The sequence below is a fragment of the Panthera uncia genome, chromosome D1, assembly GCF_023721935.1.
Source record: "Panthera uncia isolate 11264 chromosome D1, Puncia_PCG_1.0, whole genome shotgun sequence".
NCBI classification, from domain to species: Eukaryota; Metazoa; Chordata; class Mammalia; order Carnivora; family Felidae; genus Panthera; species Panthera uncia.
This window is the reverse complement of record NC_064808.1, coordinates 94,132,325-94,152,938: the sequence shown is the minus strand read 5'-3', so window position 1 is coordinate 94,152,938 and position 20,614 is coordinate 94,132,325. Positions and strand designations below refer to the sequence as shown.

At 51.0% G+C, this 20,614-nt stretch overlaps 1 protein-coding gene across 1 annotated transcript in view; it reads left to right on the top strand.

Moving 5' to 3' along the window:
• POU2F3 (POU class 2 homeobox 3) overlaps positions 1–20,348 on the top strand; it is a 69,921-nt gene extending 49,573 nt beyond the window's left edge. Inside the window, exons 4-13 of the mRNA XM_049641023.1 lie at positions 1,268–1,372; positions 2,584–2,686; positions 5,232–5,314; positions 7,656–7,838; positions 8,264–8,405; positions 10,074–10,210; positions 12,107–12,268; positions 17,386–17,452; positions 18,476–18,608; positions 19,584–20,348. Of these exons, the coding sequence (XP_049496980.1) occupies positions 1,268–1,372; positions 2,584–2,686; positions 5,232–5,314; positions 7,656–7,838; positions 8,264–8,405; positions 10,074–10,210; positions 12,107–12,268; positions 17,386–17,452; positions 18,476–18,608; positions 19,584–19,623 (1,155 nt within the window). The 3' untranslated portion in view covers positions 19,624–20,348. The remainder of the gene's footprint in view (positions 1–1,267; positions 1,373–2,583; positions 2,687–5,231; positions 5,315–7,655; positions 7,839–8,263; positions 8,406–10,073; positions 10,211–12,106; positions 12,269–17,385; positions 17,453–18,475; positions 18,609–19,583) is intronic.
• Positions 20,349–20,614: the final 266 nt, after the last annotated feature.

Here is a 20,614-nt window from a genome sequence, read left to right as displayed (position 1 = left end):
CCAAGAATTTCCATCAGAGGGTCTCCCTAATGTCTTTTAAAAGGTATAGTCTAGATCCTATGCTCTTTGTCATATTATATGAATTCAGAGTCACTTGGCTCCCCCTGCCCCAGTGGACTTCCTGAAAAGCTGCAAGAGTATAGTTCTCTGGATGGGCCCAAATAGTGCACCCATCCAGCCCTGCCCTTGGACACCCGAGAGCCCCACAGGTGGGTGATTGGTGCTGTCATCCAAGAGTGGTGGAGAGAGGCTAGAGAGGTTTTAGAAGCCATCACAGCCCCCTCGGGCTGCCAGTGCAGTAGTGACTATGAGGGAGACGTGTCCCCACCTGTAGGGAGACCGGCAAAGACTATCATCAAAGCCGCATGGGTGCAGAGGGCTGACTGCAGAGGCAGCTCACCACGCAGAAGATAGATAACTGTGGAAAACAAGGGGAAGAGAGAGGGGAAGCTGGCTCCCAGACTTTGTGGGATTTTGTGGACCAGGAAAATAAAAAAAACAGTATGGGGAAGACTGGTAAAGGGTTGCCTTTTTTTTTTTTTTTCTACTTTGCAAGGTGGGGAGTTTTTAAAATACCATTTAGAAAATTTTTTTTTATGTTTATTTAGTTTTGAGAGAGAGAGAGAGAGAGAGAGAGAGAGAGAGAGAGAGAGAAACAGCATGAGCAGGGGAGGGGCAGAGAAGGAGGGAGACACAGAACCCGAACCAGGCTCCAGGCTGTGAGCTGTCAGCACAGAGCCCGACACGGGGCTCAAACCACAAGTGGTGAGTTGAAGTTGGTCGCTTAACCCACTGAGCCATCCAGGTGCCCCTTAAAATACCATTTAGAATCAGCATCATGTCACAAAAGAAATTCTAACCTCTCCCCCCAAGAAAAAAGGAAGAGCGCCATCTCCAAATTTAAAAGAAATGTTTCAAGTCCCTGCAATATCCTTCTTTTTTTCCCGTTTCAACGAGGAAGCGCGTAAACTGCACCGTGGGCCTGCACAGCCCACAGAATGTGCTGAGGAACCATGGATCTCTGTGAATCCCCCTCCTGCAGATTCTGACTCCAGAGTGCCATTTCCCTGTCTCTTACCAGCTGCCCTGGGCTGAGGTGCACACACAGGCAGGCACATCAAGCCCCAGCCCTGTAGGTACTGTAGGCACGGAGCTAGCTCCTTACTCTCAGGGCTGGTCACTAATCCGCCTTGACCTTCTCTACGTTTCTGTTTCTGCCCGCCTGGGGAGGCCCCGCACTGATGCTCTCCTGCCTCCACTTACACAGATTAAAACTGAGGACCTCAGTGACTCCTTGCAGCAGACCCTCTCGCATCGGCCATGTCACCTGAGTCAAGGACCTGCCATGATGTCTGGAAACCAAATGTCTGGGGTAAATGCCAGCCTGATGCTGGGGAGCCCTGATAGTCTCAGTGGACTCAGCCGGGGAGTTGAAGTCAAGCCTTCTCCAAAATGCTTGACCTCTAGACCTGGCTCTCGGTGAATTCGTGGTCCGAAAAGCCCCCTGTAGGGAGCGTGACCGAGGGATTCAGGCCCGGGGTGGAGGTGGGATTCCATAGGGGAAGCCCGGCTGCCTCTACCTGTCTGGGACCAAAAGGAGCCGGCCTTGCCAGAACAATGGACCTAGCGGCTGTGGAGCTGGCCCCCATTTCAGGGGGCCCTATTGCGACAACCATGGCTACAGATATAGAGCATTTCTGTCTCCAGTGAGCCCACTCTCCTCCCTCGAGGTTTTGCACCAAAGCCAAAGTAGAACAGAGTGTCGTGCGGGGAAGAGGAGGCACCCTGAAACAGTAACAGCAAACGTCAGAGAGGGCGGATGTCCATGTGGCGAGCCCCTCTCTTGGTCTGGATCACCTGGGGAAGAAATGCCACCCCTTCCCTGGAAATACTTAAGACCGGAGCGTATGCCCATTCCTTCACTTTCTTATTCAGCAGGGGTTTACCACCTCTTCGTGTACAGACCTAAGCACAGCCCTCGGGGGGGGGCACAGAGCCCTGAGGATCTCGATCCCCCACGTATCGGAACTGCTGTCTCCCTTTTGAGGGCTGGTGGGAGGAGCCCAGGGGCAGTGGCCTTTCTGCTTCATCAGATCGGTTGTGTTAAGAAATAATAACTTGCTCCTCCTTCCAGGAAAGCCTCAGGCCCAGGAAATGGCCAAGACGTGGCTTTTAGTACAGTCGAGTGGCATGAGATTAAAGAAACAAAGTCAGACGATCGGGATTTCATGTCATTTCTAGGGTAAACCTCTGAGAGCCGGGTAACACTGAGCCTGTGCCTTCGACGTTTACCGACTACTTGGGAGACAAGACTGACACGCACGAAAGTTAAATAACAAGGCAAAGTTTAAGTACACTAGGCTGAGAGGCACTGCTTGGCTGAGTGCAGGAGCTGTAACAATGCCAGCATTAATGGAATCGCTACTACGTGCCAGGCACTTGAGCTACACAGAGGCATAAGGCAAGGTCACTGCCGACAAACTCTCAGAGTCTGGAGCCCCACGGGACAGATGGGCAGCAGGCAGATGGAGCCGGCACCCCCAGCATGTAAATTCGGCGATGTATGTGTCTCCCCATGTGCAGGACATGACCTCCCTCCATCCGCTCCAGCAGCTCGTGCTGGTTCCTGGCCACCTCCAGTCCGTATCCCAGTTCCTGCTATCCCAGACCCAATCTGGGCAACAAGGTAAGAACTCGGGCGTTTTCCACATCGATCAAGTCCAGCAAAGTGCTGCTGCGGCTTGTTGGATAAAGGAGCCCAAGTGTGGGGCATGGGTGAGTGGCTCACTCCTCTGGCACTGAGACCCGGGGAAGGAACCCTGGCATTGCCCCCGCCAGGCTGAGAGTCCTCTGCTTTTCCCTCTCATCTTCCTCAACTTCACGGCCAGTAGAGACTGAGGTGCAAGGTGGCAAGGAGCTGGGGGCGGAGGGGAGCACAGGAAGGAAGAGCTCCTTGGGACATGCAGTGCAGACAAGTCCCAGTTCCTTGGAAATCTTTCAGGACTGATTCAGACTTTCACCTCCAGGAAGCCGGCCTTGACTCTGCTTGGGTAGAGCGGCAGCGCCACCCTCAGGCGGGAGAAGGGGTTTTCAGGTTTTCTTTGGCACGGAAATTACTACCAGAGACTGGCTCCTGGGCCAAGAGCAAACAGATTAGAATATTCATGATAATAGCTGGTATTTCTTGAACGTGATTTGCCAGGAGCCCTGATGAGTGATTTTCCTGGCATTTTTCAAAATAACCTTGTGTGGTAGATAGTCATAGTGTGTCTCTGGTGACATAAGAAAAGTCCGGAAGTTTGCCCGAAACCTGTGTTCTCGGCCATTGACCTACACTGCCTGCCCACCGCCCCCCTCTCTCCGGTCTCCACTGACTAGGGCCAAAGTGATGGAGGAAGTAGGAGTTTGCCACCTGTGTACAAATCCCAGGTAGAGGCTTTGGAAACCCAGAATCCAAACAACGTGCAACTCTGCCTTCCATCCCTAACACCTGCCTAAGTTACGGTCCCTACCCCTAGGTTCTGAGGCATCTCAGAGTATTTTTATGATGATGACTGAGAACATACTTGAGCCTTTGAGTACTTATTTTAGCTAAACAACGTATATCACATTCCTAGGTAACAGCTAATTCCCTTCAGTTTTAAAACATAGTGACGTGAGGGGCGCCTGGATGGCTCAGTCGGTTAAGTGTCCACCTTCGGCCTAGGTCATGATCTTCTTGTTCCCGAGTTCAAGCCCTGCGTCGAGCTCTGTGCTGACAGCTAGGAGCCTGGAGCCTGCTTCAGATTCTCTCTCTCTCGCTCTCTCTCTCTCTCTCTCTCTCCCCCTCTCTGCCTCCCGCTTGCACTTTGTCTCTCAAAAAATAAATAAACATTAGAAAAAAAATTTTAAAGACAGTGATGTGAAAATGGCCCACAGGTATACATATAACCAGTGAGGTCAGTGTATGATGCAGGGCAAAATAAACAAACAAAAAATTTTCTGAAGGCAGAAAACTCATTGGTTAAAAAAAATTCTTTTTTTTTTTTTTTTTTGTTTGTTTGTTTTTTAAATCACTTACTGGCTGTGTGTCCTTGGGAAACTTCACCTAACCTCTCTGAATAAAAACGGAGCAAAATAAAATAAAATGGAAAAACAGTAAGAAATAGAAAAATAGTAAAATTCTACCTCACAAGGTTATTGAGGGTTATTCAAAATAATGCATATAAAAAGGCTTCATGTATTTCAAAACGCAGTATAAATGTTAGATTACTATTAGCATTTAAGCCTCTGACTCCTGGCTCGGAACTCCTTATGAGAGATTTTTGTTTATTTTAATAAGGAAAAATTAAGCCCTGACTTTTATAGACTGAGGAGCGTAAAGGTCAGCTTCCACAGATGCCGTACATCAGTGACCTGGAGTCGCTTAGGGACCCCAGAGACCCCAAGGTTCTGGTCTGTGCTGAGTGGTTGGGGTGACCCGGCCCATTGTTCTGGTAGCTCAATGGCTTCATTCCCGCAGCGACAGTGAGAGCTCCTGGCTGAAGACCTTCCTAGAGGGAGGCCACTCTCATGACCACCAGTCAGGCAGAGCCCTTCATGGGCCATTTTCCTGGAGAGGGAAGGAGAAAGCGGTCCTCAGACAGTACAACGAGCAGGTGGAGGCCATACCACCAGACAGAGTTTCCAGAGGCTTGGCCCCTGGTCTTCCCTTCTCTCTCAGCTCTTCCTCCCAAGTAGAAAATGTCCTCGTTCTGCCAAGAGCCTCTGGCCAGCCATGTGCCGCCTTTTGGGGCTCTCTGGCCCCATCTATGTGGCCTGGCATATTTGCAGATTTGCCCAGGTTTTTGTGGCTGTCTGCAGGCAAAATGGAGCTCCCCGGCCCCTCCGTTCCAGCTGCTTTTCCTTCCCTATTGGATTTCTTCAGCCTGCTTAGCAGCTCCCAGAGCAGGCTGGCCTTGACCTCCTTAGCCCGTGCAGCACCATTCCAGGCAGGCGGGCGGGCAAGCCGGAGGACTGGTTTGCGGATGGCTGTTTACCTGCTTATCCGTGTCTCGTTCACCTCCACCTGCGTGTGGCAATGCCTGGCAGTCCCGTGGGGGCCCTTTGCACAGGGCTCGGGGTGGGTTGAGGGACCTGACGAGGTAGCAGGGGGTGGGGACGGTTATCTCGGTCCCGAAGCTGTGGAGCGTGTCCTTCAGACGGCCTGGATTTTATTTTGTTTGTTCCTTTGTCCCTCCCCTTCCACTCAGGTCTGCAGCCAAATCTTCTCCCCTTTCCGCAGCAACAGAGCTCTCTCCTCCTCCCGCAGACCGGGCCTGGCCTGGCGTCCCAGGTAAACAACCACATTCTTCCTGTCTCCCCCTGAGAATGCCTCAGCTCTGGACGGAGCTGCTCACCGGTGTTCCCCCACCCCCTCGATGCTGCACTTACACCTCTGGGAAGAGGGGCTAGCGAGGGAGTATCCCTGTTCACACACGAGGAATCCAAGCCACGGCCGGGAGAAACGATCGAACCAGCATCGCCAACAGCACCAGGACTGGAGCCCAGAGATCTCAGCTCCCAGGCCGTCCCGCTCAGCAGCGCGGGTCCTCCACACCAGCCCTGGTTTCGCTCACTCCTCTTAGGACCATCCAGGTCCTAAGGAGGGCTGACTTTCAGGGATGCCACGGTGACCGCCAGCCCTGCCCGGGTCCTCTCAAGCCCCAAGGAGGAGACCAGAGTCCCCACCAGGCCACAGTCTCTCACCACTGGGTCCCTGTCAAGACCCACTATCCTCGACCACCTCCTGCAGTGCACTTGTGCAGGTCAGGAGGTCCGAGACCGGTGCGAGGGGCTGTTAACAGAGCTGCCGTGTTGCCACACGGTACCTGTTTGCCAATTACAAGGAGGCACCTCTTCCTCTGGCCAGACGTGGCCTCATTCTAGGTGTGTGGCTTGCTAAGAGCAGCAGGAGCTGTCTGGTAGGTGCCTCTCCTCCCCTCATCTGGGTGCCCCCGTGCATAGCTGCAGGAGATGGCTCTGCAGAGACAGATTACAGGGCCCCACTGGCCCTTCTGTGCCCTAAGATCCCCACGGATCACTAAGGGCCCTGACTCTAGAGGGCTAGAGTGTCCACTGAAGACATCAGGAAGGGGAGAGGGTGCCATCTAGTGGCTAATAGGAAGGGGGCCACTGGAATCCTAAACTCACACTCTCCTGGGGACTCGGAATGTCATCATAGAAGAGATCTTTTAGAGGCCTGAGATCAACTCTCATATATTACGACATGAGAATCCAAGAGGCCATTCAGGAGGTTATTAAGATGGTCCAGGACAGCGGTAATGAGGGACTTGCTCAGGGTTGTGGCAATAAGAGTAGAGAGGAAAGGGCAAACGAGGACCTGTTTGGGGAAGACGAACAAATGCAATTTGGCCTCTCGTTGGATATGAGAGGAAGGAAGAAGAAGGTCTAGCAAAGAGCTCAAGAAGTATTTGTTAAAGAACAAAGGAATCGATGAGAAGGAAGTCTCAAAGAGAGCTGAAGATTTCCACCCCCATCCTGCAAAACAGGACCAAACCCATAAGGCTCCAAATCATTCTGTTCTAAAAGATCCTTTGCCAGGGTCCTCTCACCTTCCTCATCCTGAGGCTGCCCATCTGAATTGTAAATCTGCAGGTCTCGGAAGAGAGAAGGAGGAAAGTTCACCTTAGTCTAGGAAAACAAACTGGGAAGGAGAAAGACAAGGGCGGATATAGGCAGTGCTGTCCACGTGGGCAGTGGCTCCTGGAGGGACACGATGCCTGGACCCCTCGGTCTGGGTTCCAGAGCTTGTGCCATCGTGGATGTCTTCAGGAGGGGGATTCAATCCAACCCCAAAAGGGCGCCACATGAACTCTAGGTTTTAGAGCCCACTTTTCTACAAAAATGAACTAAAGGAAGACTATCTCCTGACAACCATAAATGAGATCAACGTATATTTAGATAGCACGGGAATACCTTTGATTTAGAAACAAAAAACACAGGACGCTTGCCCCGCTCAGTCGGTGGAACATGCGACTCTTGATCTCGGGGTCACAAGTTCAAGCCCCGCATTGGGTGTAGGGATTACTGAAAAACTAAATAAATAAACTTAAAACAAAAACGAAACAAAACAAAACACACCCAAACAACACTCTCATGAAAGAAAATGATGGGTTAGAAAGTACAATGGCAGTCATAAGGGTTTAAATTTTTCTGGAAGGTCTATTCATACAACAAGTCTCGGATGTCCTCTGTTATCTTCAGTTAATGCCTGTTAAACACCTCAGTTACTTTGCTTTGTGGAAAAGAACAGGCAAGGCAAACAACCTTTTCCTTGTCCCATTCTGAGATTTGCTTTTGGAATCTTAGTAAACAACCCCGCTAGCTCCTTTTACGGCGGAAAATTGAAAGAAGGAAGTTACCTGCCCAGAGTCAAACAATGAGTCATAGACTAAAACCCAAGAAGGCCACCTCCCCATCCTGCAGTCCTGTGTCTGCCTCAGCTATTCTAGCTATTTGCCATCCCTTTGTAGAAACCCAAATTTTCACTTCCACGCCCCTGAAAAAAATAGGAATCAAGCGCGCCCAGACATCTGTCGCCTTCTAAGCACACGATAGAAAGTGCCATTCGATCTGTGCCATTGTGGATCTGTTTGGCATGTGTTCCCTTTTAGGCAATTGGGCGCCCCGGGCTGCCGGGATCTTCTTTAGACCCCCATCTGGAAGCGTCCCCACATCTCCCAGCGCCGAAGCATCTACCCAGCTCTGGAGGGTCTGATGAGCCCAGTGACCTGGAAGAGCTGGAGAAGTTTGCCAAGACCTTCAAGCAGAGGCGCATTAAGCTGGGTTTCACACAGGTTTGGTTTGCGGGGAGCTAGAAGGGATCGGGTTGAGCGAGCGGAGACGGGGCTTCCCGAGTGTACATTTGAGGAGCGGCCGGATGTTCAGTGTGTTTGGGGCAAGCCCACGTGTCCCTGTGTTCCCTGAGAACAGGGCACAGTTTCTATTGGTGAGGGAACTGGGGGACACTGCTGGGAAATGGGTGGGAGGAATGAGAGCCAGACAAGGGGTTGGGCATATGGGCACGGCCCACTCCGAGTCTGGGGAGGGAAATGAACCAAAGTCTCCCTCTTAGAGGGAAAAAACCTGGAAAGGAGTCACGGTCACGGGTGGGTGCTTGAAGGTTCTGGGTGCATGATGGGCGCCAGGATGGTGGGGAACGTGGACAAAGAAGAGAAGGAGCCCGTCCCTCCGGCTTTTCCCTCTCGGTCCCCACATGCAGGGAGATGTGGGGCTGGCGATGGGAAAACTGTACGGTAATGACTTCAGCCAGACCACCATCTCGCGATTTGAGGCCCTCAATCTGAGCTTCAAGAACATGTGCAAGCTCAAGCCACTGCTGGAGAAATGGTTGCACGATGCAGGTAGGCATCAGGGACTCAAGGGTGGACGGTGCCCCAGAGGATTCTGCAGGGAAGGGGCTGGTGACTTGTCTGAGTTGAGGCTTTAGGCGGTCAGTGTGTAAGACCCCTTCTCCTCCTGGGCCTGGAACCACCTGAGAAATAAGATACAGGAGACAGACAAGGGGAGAGGGAAATGTCCGCTTCGTTGCTGAGAGGGCCCCTTGAAAGAAATGGCTTCAGGTCTGTGGCCATGAAGACTTGGCCCCCTTCCGTTGTCCACCCTACGGCCACCCAGCCGCCTGGGGACGGCTCACCAGAGACAAAGTTTGGGTCTGCAAACTTACTCACCTTGCTCTCTGGACCCCTTCTAGGTTGGGAAGATAGGGGAATGGGTTCTCTAGGATCTCCTGGGGGAGCCGGGAAGGCAAGAGTCACAACACAAGCCCTCTATCTGGCTAACCTCGAGCAGGTCTCCAGAGGGCAGGGAGTCACCGTGAGCAAGACGAGTGGGGAAAGTCCTACAGCAGGAGCAGGGTCCGCAGGATTCTGTCAGCCGGGTGACCTGGGAGGCGTTCCAGGAGGTCAAGGGTGCAAGCCAAGGGCAAGTTGTTTGGAATATTGAATGGAGGAGGTTGATATCTGGGAACGGTGGGTGACAGGGTTCTTACCAGGACACTATCAACACATTGGACCGGAGAATTCTTGGTTGGAAGAGGCTGTCCTGTGAATTATAGGGCATTTAGCAGCATCCTTGGTCTCTACCCGCTGGGTGCCAGCAGCACCTGCCGCCCGTTGAGACATACAAAAATGTCTCCAGATATCCCAAATGTCCCCTGGGGGAGCAGTCGTGGTGCAAAACCGCCGCAGCTGAGAACCACTGGTGTAGGCAGAGAGGGAAGGAGCAGAGCCGGTGCCGGGCTGGGCTCTAGTCAGGAGACACATGTTGATGAGTACTTCCTGTGCAGAGGAAGGAAAGGGTGGGATGGGCAGACAAAGGGGTCAGTCACCCCCTCAGAAGTCCCTCCACGAGGAAACATGGAAGGTCAAGGAAGCTGTCCCCAACGACTTGTCCCTTCATCAGCTTTCTTCAGAGCACTGAAGTGACAGAGATGATCAGAGGGTCTTAGGATCTTTGGGAAGAGACCTTACGGGTCATTTCTAGTGTGTCCCCCCTACCTGATGCCTGAATCCTTCCTGTGGGGTATGTCTGCCCACCGATCATACAGCCTCAGCTCCAACACTTGCCCTGAAAAGAAAGTGACATCAGCACCAACATTCTGCCACCAAGTGCCATTGCTTTTAGCTCAAAACATCAGTTCCCATTTTACTGAGTATCCATATCCAAGCATCCTCGTAAAAGACAGACTCATGAGAGTCCCTTGTAGGAGCCCTGCCTGCACCCACTCACACCCACACATGCCGCTGATGTCTGAGTGTCCTTGAACCGTGACCGCAAACACTGGAGGCATTGGCGTGGGAGTCGCGGAAGACCTTTGCCCAGAGCAATGAGGACAAGCAGGGTTCTTGGCCTGTTCTGGTTCCCCTTCCGGGAGGAGGGGGCTGGTCCCAAAAGAGCCACTGCAGAGCCTACTGGGCAGCACTGGTGGATCTCAAGGCCATTGACACAGAGCCTCAACTGGCCATGCATTCTCTTCTCTGAGCTTCCTTTGTCTTTCCACCTCCGGACAGAAACCTCTCCATCGGACCCCTCGGGGAGCACCCCCAGCTCTTTCCCCACCCTCAGTGAAGTGTTTGGTAGGAAGAGGAAGAAACGGACCAGCATCGAGACCAATATCCGCCTGACTCTGGAGAAGAGATTTCAAGACGTGAGCGGCTCCTCCGGGTGGGAACGGGTGGGCTGATGTGCAGAGTTGGATGAGCGGACACACTCAGGCCCCTCGGTACCACACCTGCCCTGGGAAAGGGTCGGAAAGCAAGCCCAGGCACCCTCTCCAGGCACCCATGTGTCCCAGGGAGCGGGCGCCTTCATCTTGGGTTTCAGGAACTTCTTCCCCCACTGACTCTTCTTGCCCTGACATTTTTTAAGGGCCCGTTGTCCCTCTCACCGGGAGATTTAATGAATGGGATATAGGGGGGCGCCTGGGTGCCTCAGCTGGGTAAGCATCCAACTTCGAATCAGGTCATGATCTCCCAGTCCATGAGTTCGAGCCCCACGGCAGGCTCTGTGCTGACAGCTGGAGCCCGGAGCCTGCTTCTTATTCTGTGTCTCCCTTTCTCTCTGCCCTACCCCTGCTTGCACTCTGTCTCTCTCTCTCTCTCTCTGTCAAAAATAAACATTAAAAAAAAAAGGGGGATATAGAGTCCCAGAAGAGGGTGGATCTCTGTATCCAGTGGAGGTAAAGGGAGCAAAGCCAGAACACTCCATATAAATTCTTTCTTCTTTCTTTCTTTCTTTCTTTCTTTCTTTCTTTCTTTCTTTCCTTAGTTGACATACAATATTATATTAGTTTCAGGTGTATGGCAGGGATTCAACAATTTTACCCATTACAAAATGCTCATCATAACAAGTATAGTTACCATCTGAAATTCTTTACTTTCTATGCATTGATTTGTAGTTTTAGAATTATCAATATAGTAAATGCTCACTGTAAACAATTAGGAAAATATAGAGAAGTAGAAAGAAAAAAAATCTACCATCAAATGGCATCTAAATGTATTTCCTTCTGTTTCTTTCTCCACACGCATTTAAATACTTGTGATCATATAATATGATACATTTGTTTGAACTTGTAGCAAAAGCATATTCCTGAGCCAGTATGTAGAAGCTAATAATAATACCAGCTTTGTGCCCTGTGGGAGCTAGGGAAGAGAAGAAGGAAAACAGGTGTGGTCTAAACAGCTTCTAATCGGGATCCCTTGGATACCAGCTTTCAGAGCCTCTATCCACACGACCCAGGTCCCTAAAGGATGTGCCCTTGGCCTCATTTAATCTTGTGGGCCCCAGGCCTCCAAGACTGCTGCCCGCTCCAGCGAATTCATTCACTGGTGCATCTGGCTCAAGGATTTGATGGCTGCATCCTGCTGGCAGAATGACAAGAGCTGGCTTTTCCTGCTGATTAGGTTTCTGGGAGCAGCCTGAGTAAGGGAGGGGGTGTGTAGGAAGGAGGGAAAGGGGCTGAGATCAAAGATTGGGTGGAGGGAGGGGTTGGAACAAGAAAGTGCTGAACATATATGTCTCCACAGTCTTGGATCCACATGCTTTAGTTTATGTTTTCCTATTTTGAGGTGGGACAGGAAGCAATAACACAAGAAAAGGTTATCAGGTTGTGTGGCGAAACATGGGGTTCGGGATTCTGCCGGTCCCACACACATGTCAAAGGACTTCTCCTTTCAGAACTTCTCCTGAAGTAAGAAGGGAGGGAAGAGAGCTACATTTATGGATCCTGTATTTTGTGGCAGGCCCTGGGCTTGGCAGTTTGCACATGGTTTCTCATTTTAGCCTCGCAACAATCCTATACAGTAGACATTATTGTTCTCACTTCATACATGATAAGACTGAGGCTCAGAGAAGTTAATTAAGAAAGGTTCCTAAAGCTACACAGTAAATGATAAAGCCAGCATTCCATCCTATGTCTGATTCTAAAGCTTTTGATCCATCCATTGGCCTATCTTGTTTCCTTGGAACCTCTGGCCCCCACCCCTGATTCTTGACCCTGTTCCCCCTTCCTGCTGACCACACTCTATCCCTTTGGTCTCCGCAGAACCCCAAACCCAGCTCAGAAGAGATCTCCATGATTGCAGAGCAGTTGTCCATGGAGAAGGAGGTGGTGAGAGTCTGGTTCTGCAATCGACGTCAGAAGGAGAAGCGAATCAACTGCCCCGTGACCACACCCATCAAATCTCCCATCTACAACTCCCGCTTGGTAAGTGGCGAAGAACCAAGCTGCCCGCCAAGCATGGGGGGGGGGGAGGGGGCGGGAACAGGAATGGTGCCTGGAAGGTGAAGAGTCTTCTCCATCCGGGGGAAGATGGCCGTCGGGAGTTGAGAGGGGCATACAATAAATAGGCAAATAGATGGCATATGTGAAATAAACATAATATAAAGGAGAATAAAGAAGGGTAAGGGGAATGAACGTAATTATGAGGAGATGCTTTTTTAATAGGTCAGAGAGGACCTCCCTGGGAAGGTGACATTTGAGTGGAGCCCAAAGTGTTGGAAATAGATGAAGTATCTAGAAGAAAGAGTGTTCCAGGCAGAGGGACCAGCAAGTAAAAAAGACTTGCATGTTTGAGGAACAGAAGGAAGCCAGTATGGCTGGGGCAGAGTGAGGAAGGAGGCGAGAATAGGAGGGGAAATCAGAGACATAACAGAGAGCAGACCACCCAAGGTCATGGAGGTCACTAAAGGACCCTGGCCTTGGGTTTGTATGAAATAAGACACTGGAGAGCTGTGAGTGGAGAAGCCTAAACTGACTGAGGTGGAGAATAATCTACGTGGCAAAGGGACACCAGCGAGGAGAACTACAATAACCAGGCTGAGAGTAGAGGAAGCTTAGGGGAGGGTGGTAGCCAGGACGGTGACAAGAAGTGGTTGGATTCTGAATATACTTCAACCGTGGAGCCCACGAGATGTGCTGAGAGCTCAGATAAGGAGTGTGAGAAATGAGGCCGAGATGAGTTTAAGGGTTTTGGCGTGAACGACTTGTTGGAAGGCGCTGCCATTTTTTTTTTTTTTTTTTAAGATGATGAAGAAAGCCAGAGATACAGGTATGAGGGGGAAAAAGACTAAGAATTTGGAGCTGGCCAGATTAAGCTGGACATGCCTCCTAAGGACCCGAGAGGAAGTGTGACGTGGACAGTTGTGTGTCTGATTTTGGTGGTCAGGGGGAAAAGTCAGGGCTGGGAATAACGTGGAAGTTTGGGGAGTAGGAAATACCTTCTGCATCCAGGGAAAGCTAGCGTCTGGAGGAACATTCTCTTCCTCCATCCCTGGGGATGCCATGGTTGGAAGGTTAAGGGAATTGGGGGCAATGCCACTGTCCTCAAATCTTTTGGCCCTCAAGGATGGGTGAGATTCAGCCTTGTCTGGGGTGGAACACAGCTGTTTCATAAAAACGACACCATTGTTCATTCTTTCACCAAACATTCCTTGGCCATCTACCATAGAGTGACCTTTGCGCAGAGTGCTGGGGATACACAAATAAATAATATCTGTCCCCTGTCCCAGAGGATCTCACCATCTAGCAGAGGAGACAGACAAAGAAACAAATGATAAACAACATCATAATTTCTCTAGGAGAATTTAGGAGTTGCGGCTAACAAAGCCTTGCCAAGGTGGTGGTTAGAGAAGGCTCCCCCAAGGAGATAATTAATACCTGAGCTGAGTCTAAAAGGAAAAGGAGTGAAGAGGCAAATAGGTGTGGGGTGGAGTTCTCCTGGGGGGAAAGTATAAGAACAGTAGCAGGGAGCAGGGAGAGTGTATGGCATGTTCCCAGGTGGTCCCTGCGGAGGGACGTTGAACGATGAGGCTGGACAGACCAGCAAGGGCCAGACTGGGGGGACTATGGTACAACGCTAAGGAGACGGCTGGGAGAAGTCACCGAAGGATGTTGAGCAGGCCACTGACACCATCAGATTTGCTTTTCAGAATGATCACTCTGAGTGCAGGATAAAGCGTGGTTTGAGAGACATGAGACTGGTCGCGGGGAAACCAGGTAGGATGTGGCTGCAGTTACCCAGGAAAGAAATAATGAGGGCTGAAGCAAAGCTAGGGACTAAGAACGAGGGGAAGGGAGAGAGTCAAGGGACAATGAGAAGGTGGAATTTTGGGGTCTTGGGTTATGAATCGGAAATCAGATGGCGGCAGGGAAATGACGAAGGAAAGACAATACTCTGGGCTGACTGTCAGCATTCAGGTTGTTGGGCTGATGGGGCCAGTGGCTGCTCCACTGATGGGACAGTCAGACACAGGTGGAGGAGCGGATTCGGGAGCAGGAAAAGGTGACGATTTCCATTCTTTACATTATTATAAGGTCCAGTGAGGCCTGTGGGACACCCACGTGGGGCCGTCCTTGGGCACTTGCATTGATGGGTCTGGAGGTCAGGAGAGAAGGCCGGGATGGAGACGTAGGTCAGGGAGTCATAAGCATAAATTGGTGGCTGAAATCCTAGGGGAGGAGGAGCTCAGCTATGCTGTTTGCACAACAGAGCCAAGAGAAAAGTCTAGTCTTAACCCTGGGGAACACCAGCAGGTGAGGGACAGGTAAAGGAAAAGGATCCAGGCAGGAAACTAAGGAGGAGCCAGAAGAGGCAAGAGATTGCAGTGAAGGAGATGTGAGAAGCCCTGTAGGAGTGCTCCGGGAACACAGACAAACACCAACGATGAGAGATACTCCAATCCGAATGGAGGCTGGGAGCGCTGACCCCTAATTTGTTCTTCAAACACATTAGGAATTAGCAAGAGCGCCATACCAGGCGGGAGGAACCATCTGTGAGAAGGCATGGGATTATGAAACGATGTGCTGCATTCGGGGAATCACAACATTGCCATCTGACTGAAGCTAAGGTTTAGGGACTAAGAGAGGTTGATGAGGGCTGGCTCATGACGGGCCACAGGTACTAAATTACCCTGCAGGCTGTGAGAAAGCAATGAAAACGTTAAGTTGGAGGCAAGGGATATTCAGTCATCATTCTTTTCTTAAATATTTATTGAGCAGCCACCATATGTTTGGAACTGGGATATGGTGGTGCACAGGACCCGTATGATCTCTGCTTACGGTCCCAGCAGGGAAAATAGACACTAAGCAAATGCTCTTTGTGATGGAATCTCTAGAAGAGACGGAGGGTGATTTAGAGGGCCCTAACCTAGTCCCAGTGTCAGGGGCTTCTTGGAGGAAGGATGCTCAAACTGGCAGCAGCAGAATGAGTAGATGTTAATGGGGGTCGAGGGTGCACAGGGAGGACAGAGCATAGGGAAGAATATTCGAGGCAGAGGAAAGAGTGTATGCAAAGGCCCTGAGGCTGGGATGGGTGGAAAGGAGGAAGCATAGAAAGCTGGCATGGGCTGGAACCCAGGGAGTGAATGAGTGTGAATGAGGAGGCTGGAGGGGTAGGCGGGGGCTAGATTATGTCAGGCGTGTCAAAGAAATGGAACCATGTCATAAGAGCATCGGAATCTTTAAACATGGGGCTTTGGGAGGTAGGTTCTCGCTTTGGTCCAAGCCCAATCCAAGACACCCACATGGAGAAAAGCAGTGGGAGGCATGGAGGAGCCAGGAAGGAGCCTGATTCGTTCTCATCATTCGTTCCACACTTACTTACTGAGCACCTACAAAGTCCTAGGCACTGTAGTCGGTAGACCTGAACAGACATCATCCTGCCCTTGGGAAGACTACAGCCTAGCGGGGGGGAAAAGATGTTAAATAAATAATTACATTAATGCTTGTGATGTTACAGAGGCAGCGGAGAGAGAGCATGTTCTGATCCTATCTTCTCCTCAGGTCTCATTGGCACAGTCTCCTTGGGACTAGGACATAGTTTCTTCCGCTTCTGATATGAAGTGATCTCCAGGATATACAGTTAAGCAAAAAAAAAAAAAAAAAAAAAAAGCAAAAAGCAAAACAAAATGGTGCAAACCAGTGTGGGCTGAATGCTAGCATTTATATAAAAAAACTAAAAAGGGGGAACCATATATACGTCTGCTTGCATATGCATAGCCTGCCTCCAGAAGGAAACAGAAGAAGCTGGTCACAGTGACTAAACACATTATTTATTTTAAAACAACAACAAATGTCTTGGGTGTGGCAGTAGGGAGGAGAGGAGAAGAGGGAGAGAAATCATTGATAACATCTCTTACCAGGAGGCCTCACACCTGCCTCCACCCTTCGTGGGCCCCCTGCCCTACTGAGGAGGCTCATTGTAAAAAGGCAGGTAAATGAAGGCAGCAGAACCGTAGCTGATTAATTGGGAAATGAATACATGCCACATCCTGTTGGGATGAGAGGATCTGAGCTGGGGAGGGGAGGGATATCAAATCACAGCTCCCTGAGAACTTCCTTCCAACGTCCTTTGGGAACATCGATTGGAGCTTCCCCTGTCGGCAAGAGGAGAATAAAGGGAAGGCAAGGTATGCAGATTTCAGCTCAAATGAAGAGGTGACCGGTGTCCAGAGACAGTTGACAGCTTCCTTCAGGGGGGAAGGGAACGGACGCTTAACAAGCCTGGCACTCTTTGCCAGGCATTGACTTGGAAGCTTTATGGACATTATCTTATTAAATCTTAATTAAAAGGAAATATAAGGGCGGTATTACCTCTATTTCACGGATGAGAAAACCAAATCTCAGCGGGGTTAGGTAACTCGCCCAAAGTCACGTGGATAGTTACGATGGAGCCACGTTCTCACCCCCAGATCTGGTGGGCCCCGAAGCCCATTCTTTCTATTACAACTTGTTCTAGGTCGTGCTAAGGCAGTGATTCTTAAGGGGGAGAGTCCTGAAGAGTAAGGAGGTTCGCACTAAATGACCTTAAGTCCCTTCCCAATCTCAGAGTCGGTAATGCTGGGAGGTCTTCAGGGCAAAATGAAAGTTTAGCCCCTCCAGTTTTCTCTGGAGAGTGGGCGGTCCGCTCAGACACCGGGCCAGGAAGCCTGAAACAGGTTGTTAGGGCTGGGCTCTGCTGCACCGAGCAAAGGGATCTCATGGAAGAAAAGAACGAGGTGCCGTAGCCAACTGACAGCATCTGCCACGACAGGGGCCAAGCCCTCGGTACGCGAGCTTCATCCTGGCAGTGCCGAAGAAGCCTTGCCAGGGGGCACAGCAGGGAGGGCAGGGCCCCGGGGTCTGCAGAACTGGAGCCGATGCTGTACGTGGTCCAGAGGCCCTCTTCTGGAAGCGGGGGACAGAGCGGAGGTTTGGAACTAGGCAAGCAGCCAGGAAGCTGAGTCCTGCTATCTGCGGTCTGGGGCCCAGCACCCTGGGAGAAGCAGCCAAGACTGGAGAAGGGAGCAGACACAAGACATTTACAAACCTCTGTTGCCTTTCAGGTCTCTCCCTCTGGGTCTCTGGGCCCCCTCTCTGTCCCTCCTGTCCACAGCACCATGCCTGGAACAGGTGAGCTTTACAATGGGGTTTCTGAAGAACTCCAGAATTCCTTTAAATAATGGGATGGGAGACCTGAAAGGTGACTAAGTCAGCCTTCCTTAAATGTATTTCAATGGCTATTAAAATCTCTGCCAGGAGAAGAAGGGTTCCGTGACCACCTAAGTTTGGGAAGTGCCGAAGAGGCCAAGTTTAAAACGAGCGTTTGCTTTCTGCTTCTGCTGCCATACTTTCTTAGCACCAGAGTGCATTTCACATCCCTGAAGGAGCTGTATAGAAGGCAGGGTTTTCCAAACCAGTTTTCTGCAGAACTCTATTTTTCAAAAAGTACCTACAGCCTTCCAAAGAACTAGCAGGGTGACTATACGTCTGCATGTGCCCAGGACAGCCCCAGCGTCTGCCTCTTGTCCGGACACAATCAATAGCACTGCTCCCCACTCGTCAAAGTATCTTGGCTTGCTTGGATGGCAAGATATCTGTCCCCTTATTCACGGGACGTTGTTAGGGAAACCCAAAAATGAGGATCCAAGCCTGTCCCCTGGCTGTACTCTTTCTAGGAGATACACGGGCGTCTTTCTGTGGAGACAGAAACACGAGAGAGGCCGGCGACCTTTAATTGTGGCCTCAGATGCTCTTTCCTCCCCTATTCCCTTTTCTCGCTTTCCTCCCCTCCTCCTTTCCGAGCCTTCTTGTTCCTTTCCCCCTCCCGCCTCGCAGTCTGGGGCTACATACGCCCAGCCCAGGGTGTGTCCCGGGGTAGGATGATTTTGGCATCTGTCCTTTTGCATTTGGCAATTCTCAGACCCGCAGAACCAGCCATGCCGCTCTCCAGGGCCTGCGCTGCAAAGAGCATTTATGATGAGAGTCCCTCTGGGGCCCGGTGTTGATGCAGAGGAGGCAGGAGGTGGGCCGATGGGTGGGAGGTAGGGAGAGGGCGGGAGTTCTTTGGGGATACATGTCTGAAGGGCCAGGTCACGAGGTCCCGGGACCCAGCAGCATTATTTTCCCCTTGTTTTGGCCTCTCTTCGTCCTCAGTAACGTCATCCTGTTCCCCTGGGAACAACAGCGGGCCTTCGTCTCCCGGCTCCGGACTCCACGCCAACAGCCCCACTGCATCTCAAAATAACTCCAAAGCGGCAATGAGCGCCTCCGGTTTTAACTCTTCAGGGTAAGGTGGAGGAGAGAATACCAAGACATTCCAGCAGGCTCAAGGGACCATGCAAGAAGCTGGGTCAATCCTTCGGGGCAGGAAGCCTGCCACTTTCTCGGAGAGGAGAGTTGGGGTGGCAGGACGGGGACAGAGTGGACAGCCAGGCTGGACCGGATCCCTAGGGAGTGGGCTTTAAAAGAGAAGCTTCGGCCAGCCAGCAGTCCTGGCAAGAGGCTGATGTCAACAAAGCCAATATTTCCATCCTCACTGGGAGGGTGGAAATTTCTAAACACTCCTGGAAGGAAGGGCCAGGTCCTTCAGTGGGCTTAGGGGTTCTCCACTCCCTGCCGGGAACCCTGCTCTTGGGGCGTTCTGACGTGAGCGGGAGCTGTCAGTGTGGCTGACACAATGACAGAGGGAAGTATTGCCTCCCTGCCCCCGCCCCCATCTCGGGTTCCCACCTGGCATGCAGCGAGGTAAGCCGCCCCTGGGACCAAAGAGTCTGCTCCAAAAAGTATTCTCAGAGCAGGTGCTTTGAGAGATGGCTCACGGATTCAGAGCACAGCAGAGATTTGAAAGTTAGGCAGTACCTCGTCGGAAGAAATGAATCCACTTGTCCAAACCCAGGCCATTCCACAAGGCAGCGAGGTCTTACTGACCGATAACTGTCGCACACACCAAACTTCTGGAGCTCCTCAACCACCCCTGCCAAAAAAAAAAGGGGGGGGGGGCGAAAAAAACCATATAATGTACATGTTTTACTGTGTTTTGAGCTAGAATTCACATACCCTACAATTTACCCCTGAAGGTAGAATCCAGTGCGTGTTAGTGTAGTCACAATGTGGCATAACCATCACCATAATCTAATTCCAGAACGTTTTCATCGCCCCGGAGAGAAACCCTACACCTGTTAGCAGTCACTGCCCATTTGCGTCTTCCCTCAGTCACATTAGCACCTTTTAGCATTGACTCGTTTTTTTTCCTTCCTTCCAGATCTTGGTACCGATGGAATCATCCCACCTACCTCCACTGAGACCAAAAAGTTTCTCCTAATCCACCTGGCCCTGTATTCCCCACTGGAAGGAAGGGAATCACGCCTTCTGTGTATGGACAGATTACGGTCAGAAGAGTGAAAGAGAATCCCCACTGTCAACCCAAACTCTTGCTTCTTCAGGAGTGAGGGCCCCCAGAGATCTAAACTGTGATCGAAGCATGTGCGGACTCCTAGTGTTCTTGAAACATATGCCCCTCCTCGCTGTTTACCGTTTTCACCTTCCTTCCCCGTGCTCCTGTCTCCTAGTTCTAAATATCTCAGACGGCTTCACTGTGGCAGTAGTCTCTCGGAGAAAGGACATCTTGCCACGATTTCCCAATGCATCCGTGGGCCTCTCGGGGACAGACGTTTGCCTGGTGTGCCAAACAACCGGAAGGAGAGATGATGGTTTTGACTCTGAACTTAGCCTCCGCCTCTGAACCGATTCTAAAATCTGTGAAAAGATTTGAATCTGATGTCTCCACCAAAGACTTGACGTTTTCTCCGTTCAGCAAACTTTTCTGACTGAATCTTCATTTCACCCCATTTTCTCTTTAGCCCCCTTTTCTAGAACCAAGATCCAGTCGTGATTGCCTTCTCCAGGTTCTCTCTTCTTTACAGAAGGCTGAGCCACCCTCAGCCCCCGGGGCATGTTTCTCTGCCCACAGGTGCTCTTTTGTTTGCTAGACCTGCCCCGGAGCTTAGGAGTGCTTACTCCTTCTCTCCCTCCCCCTCTCCCCCCGGCGCCCCCCCCCCCCCCCCCCCCCCCCCCCCACCCCGGCTGCAGAAGAAAGGACACAAAAGCAAATACGTAAGAGTTATGTTGGCAAAATACCTGTATATAGCCCTCTCCAGTTTTTGCAATGACGTTCTCTCCTTAACGTGGAATTTTCCAACAAAATGTTTAACTCAGGTGTGAATTTTGAAGATATCTCTGTAATATTTTATCTTCTTTTTAAAAAAAAAAAAGAAAAAGAAAGGAAAAAAAATG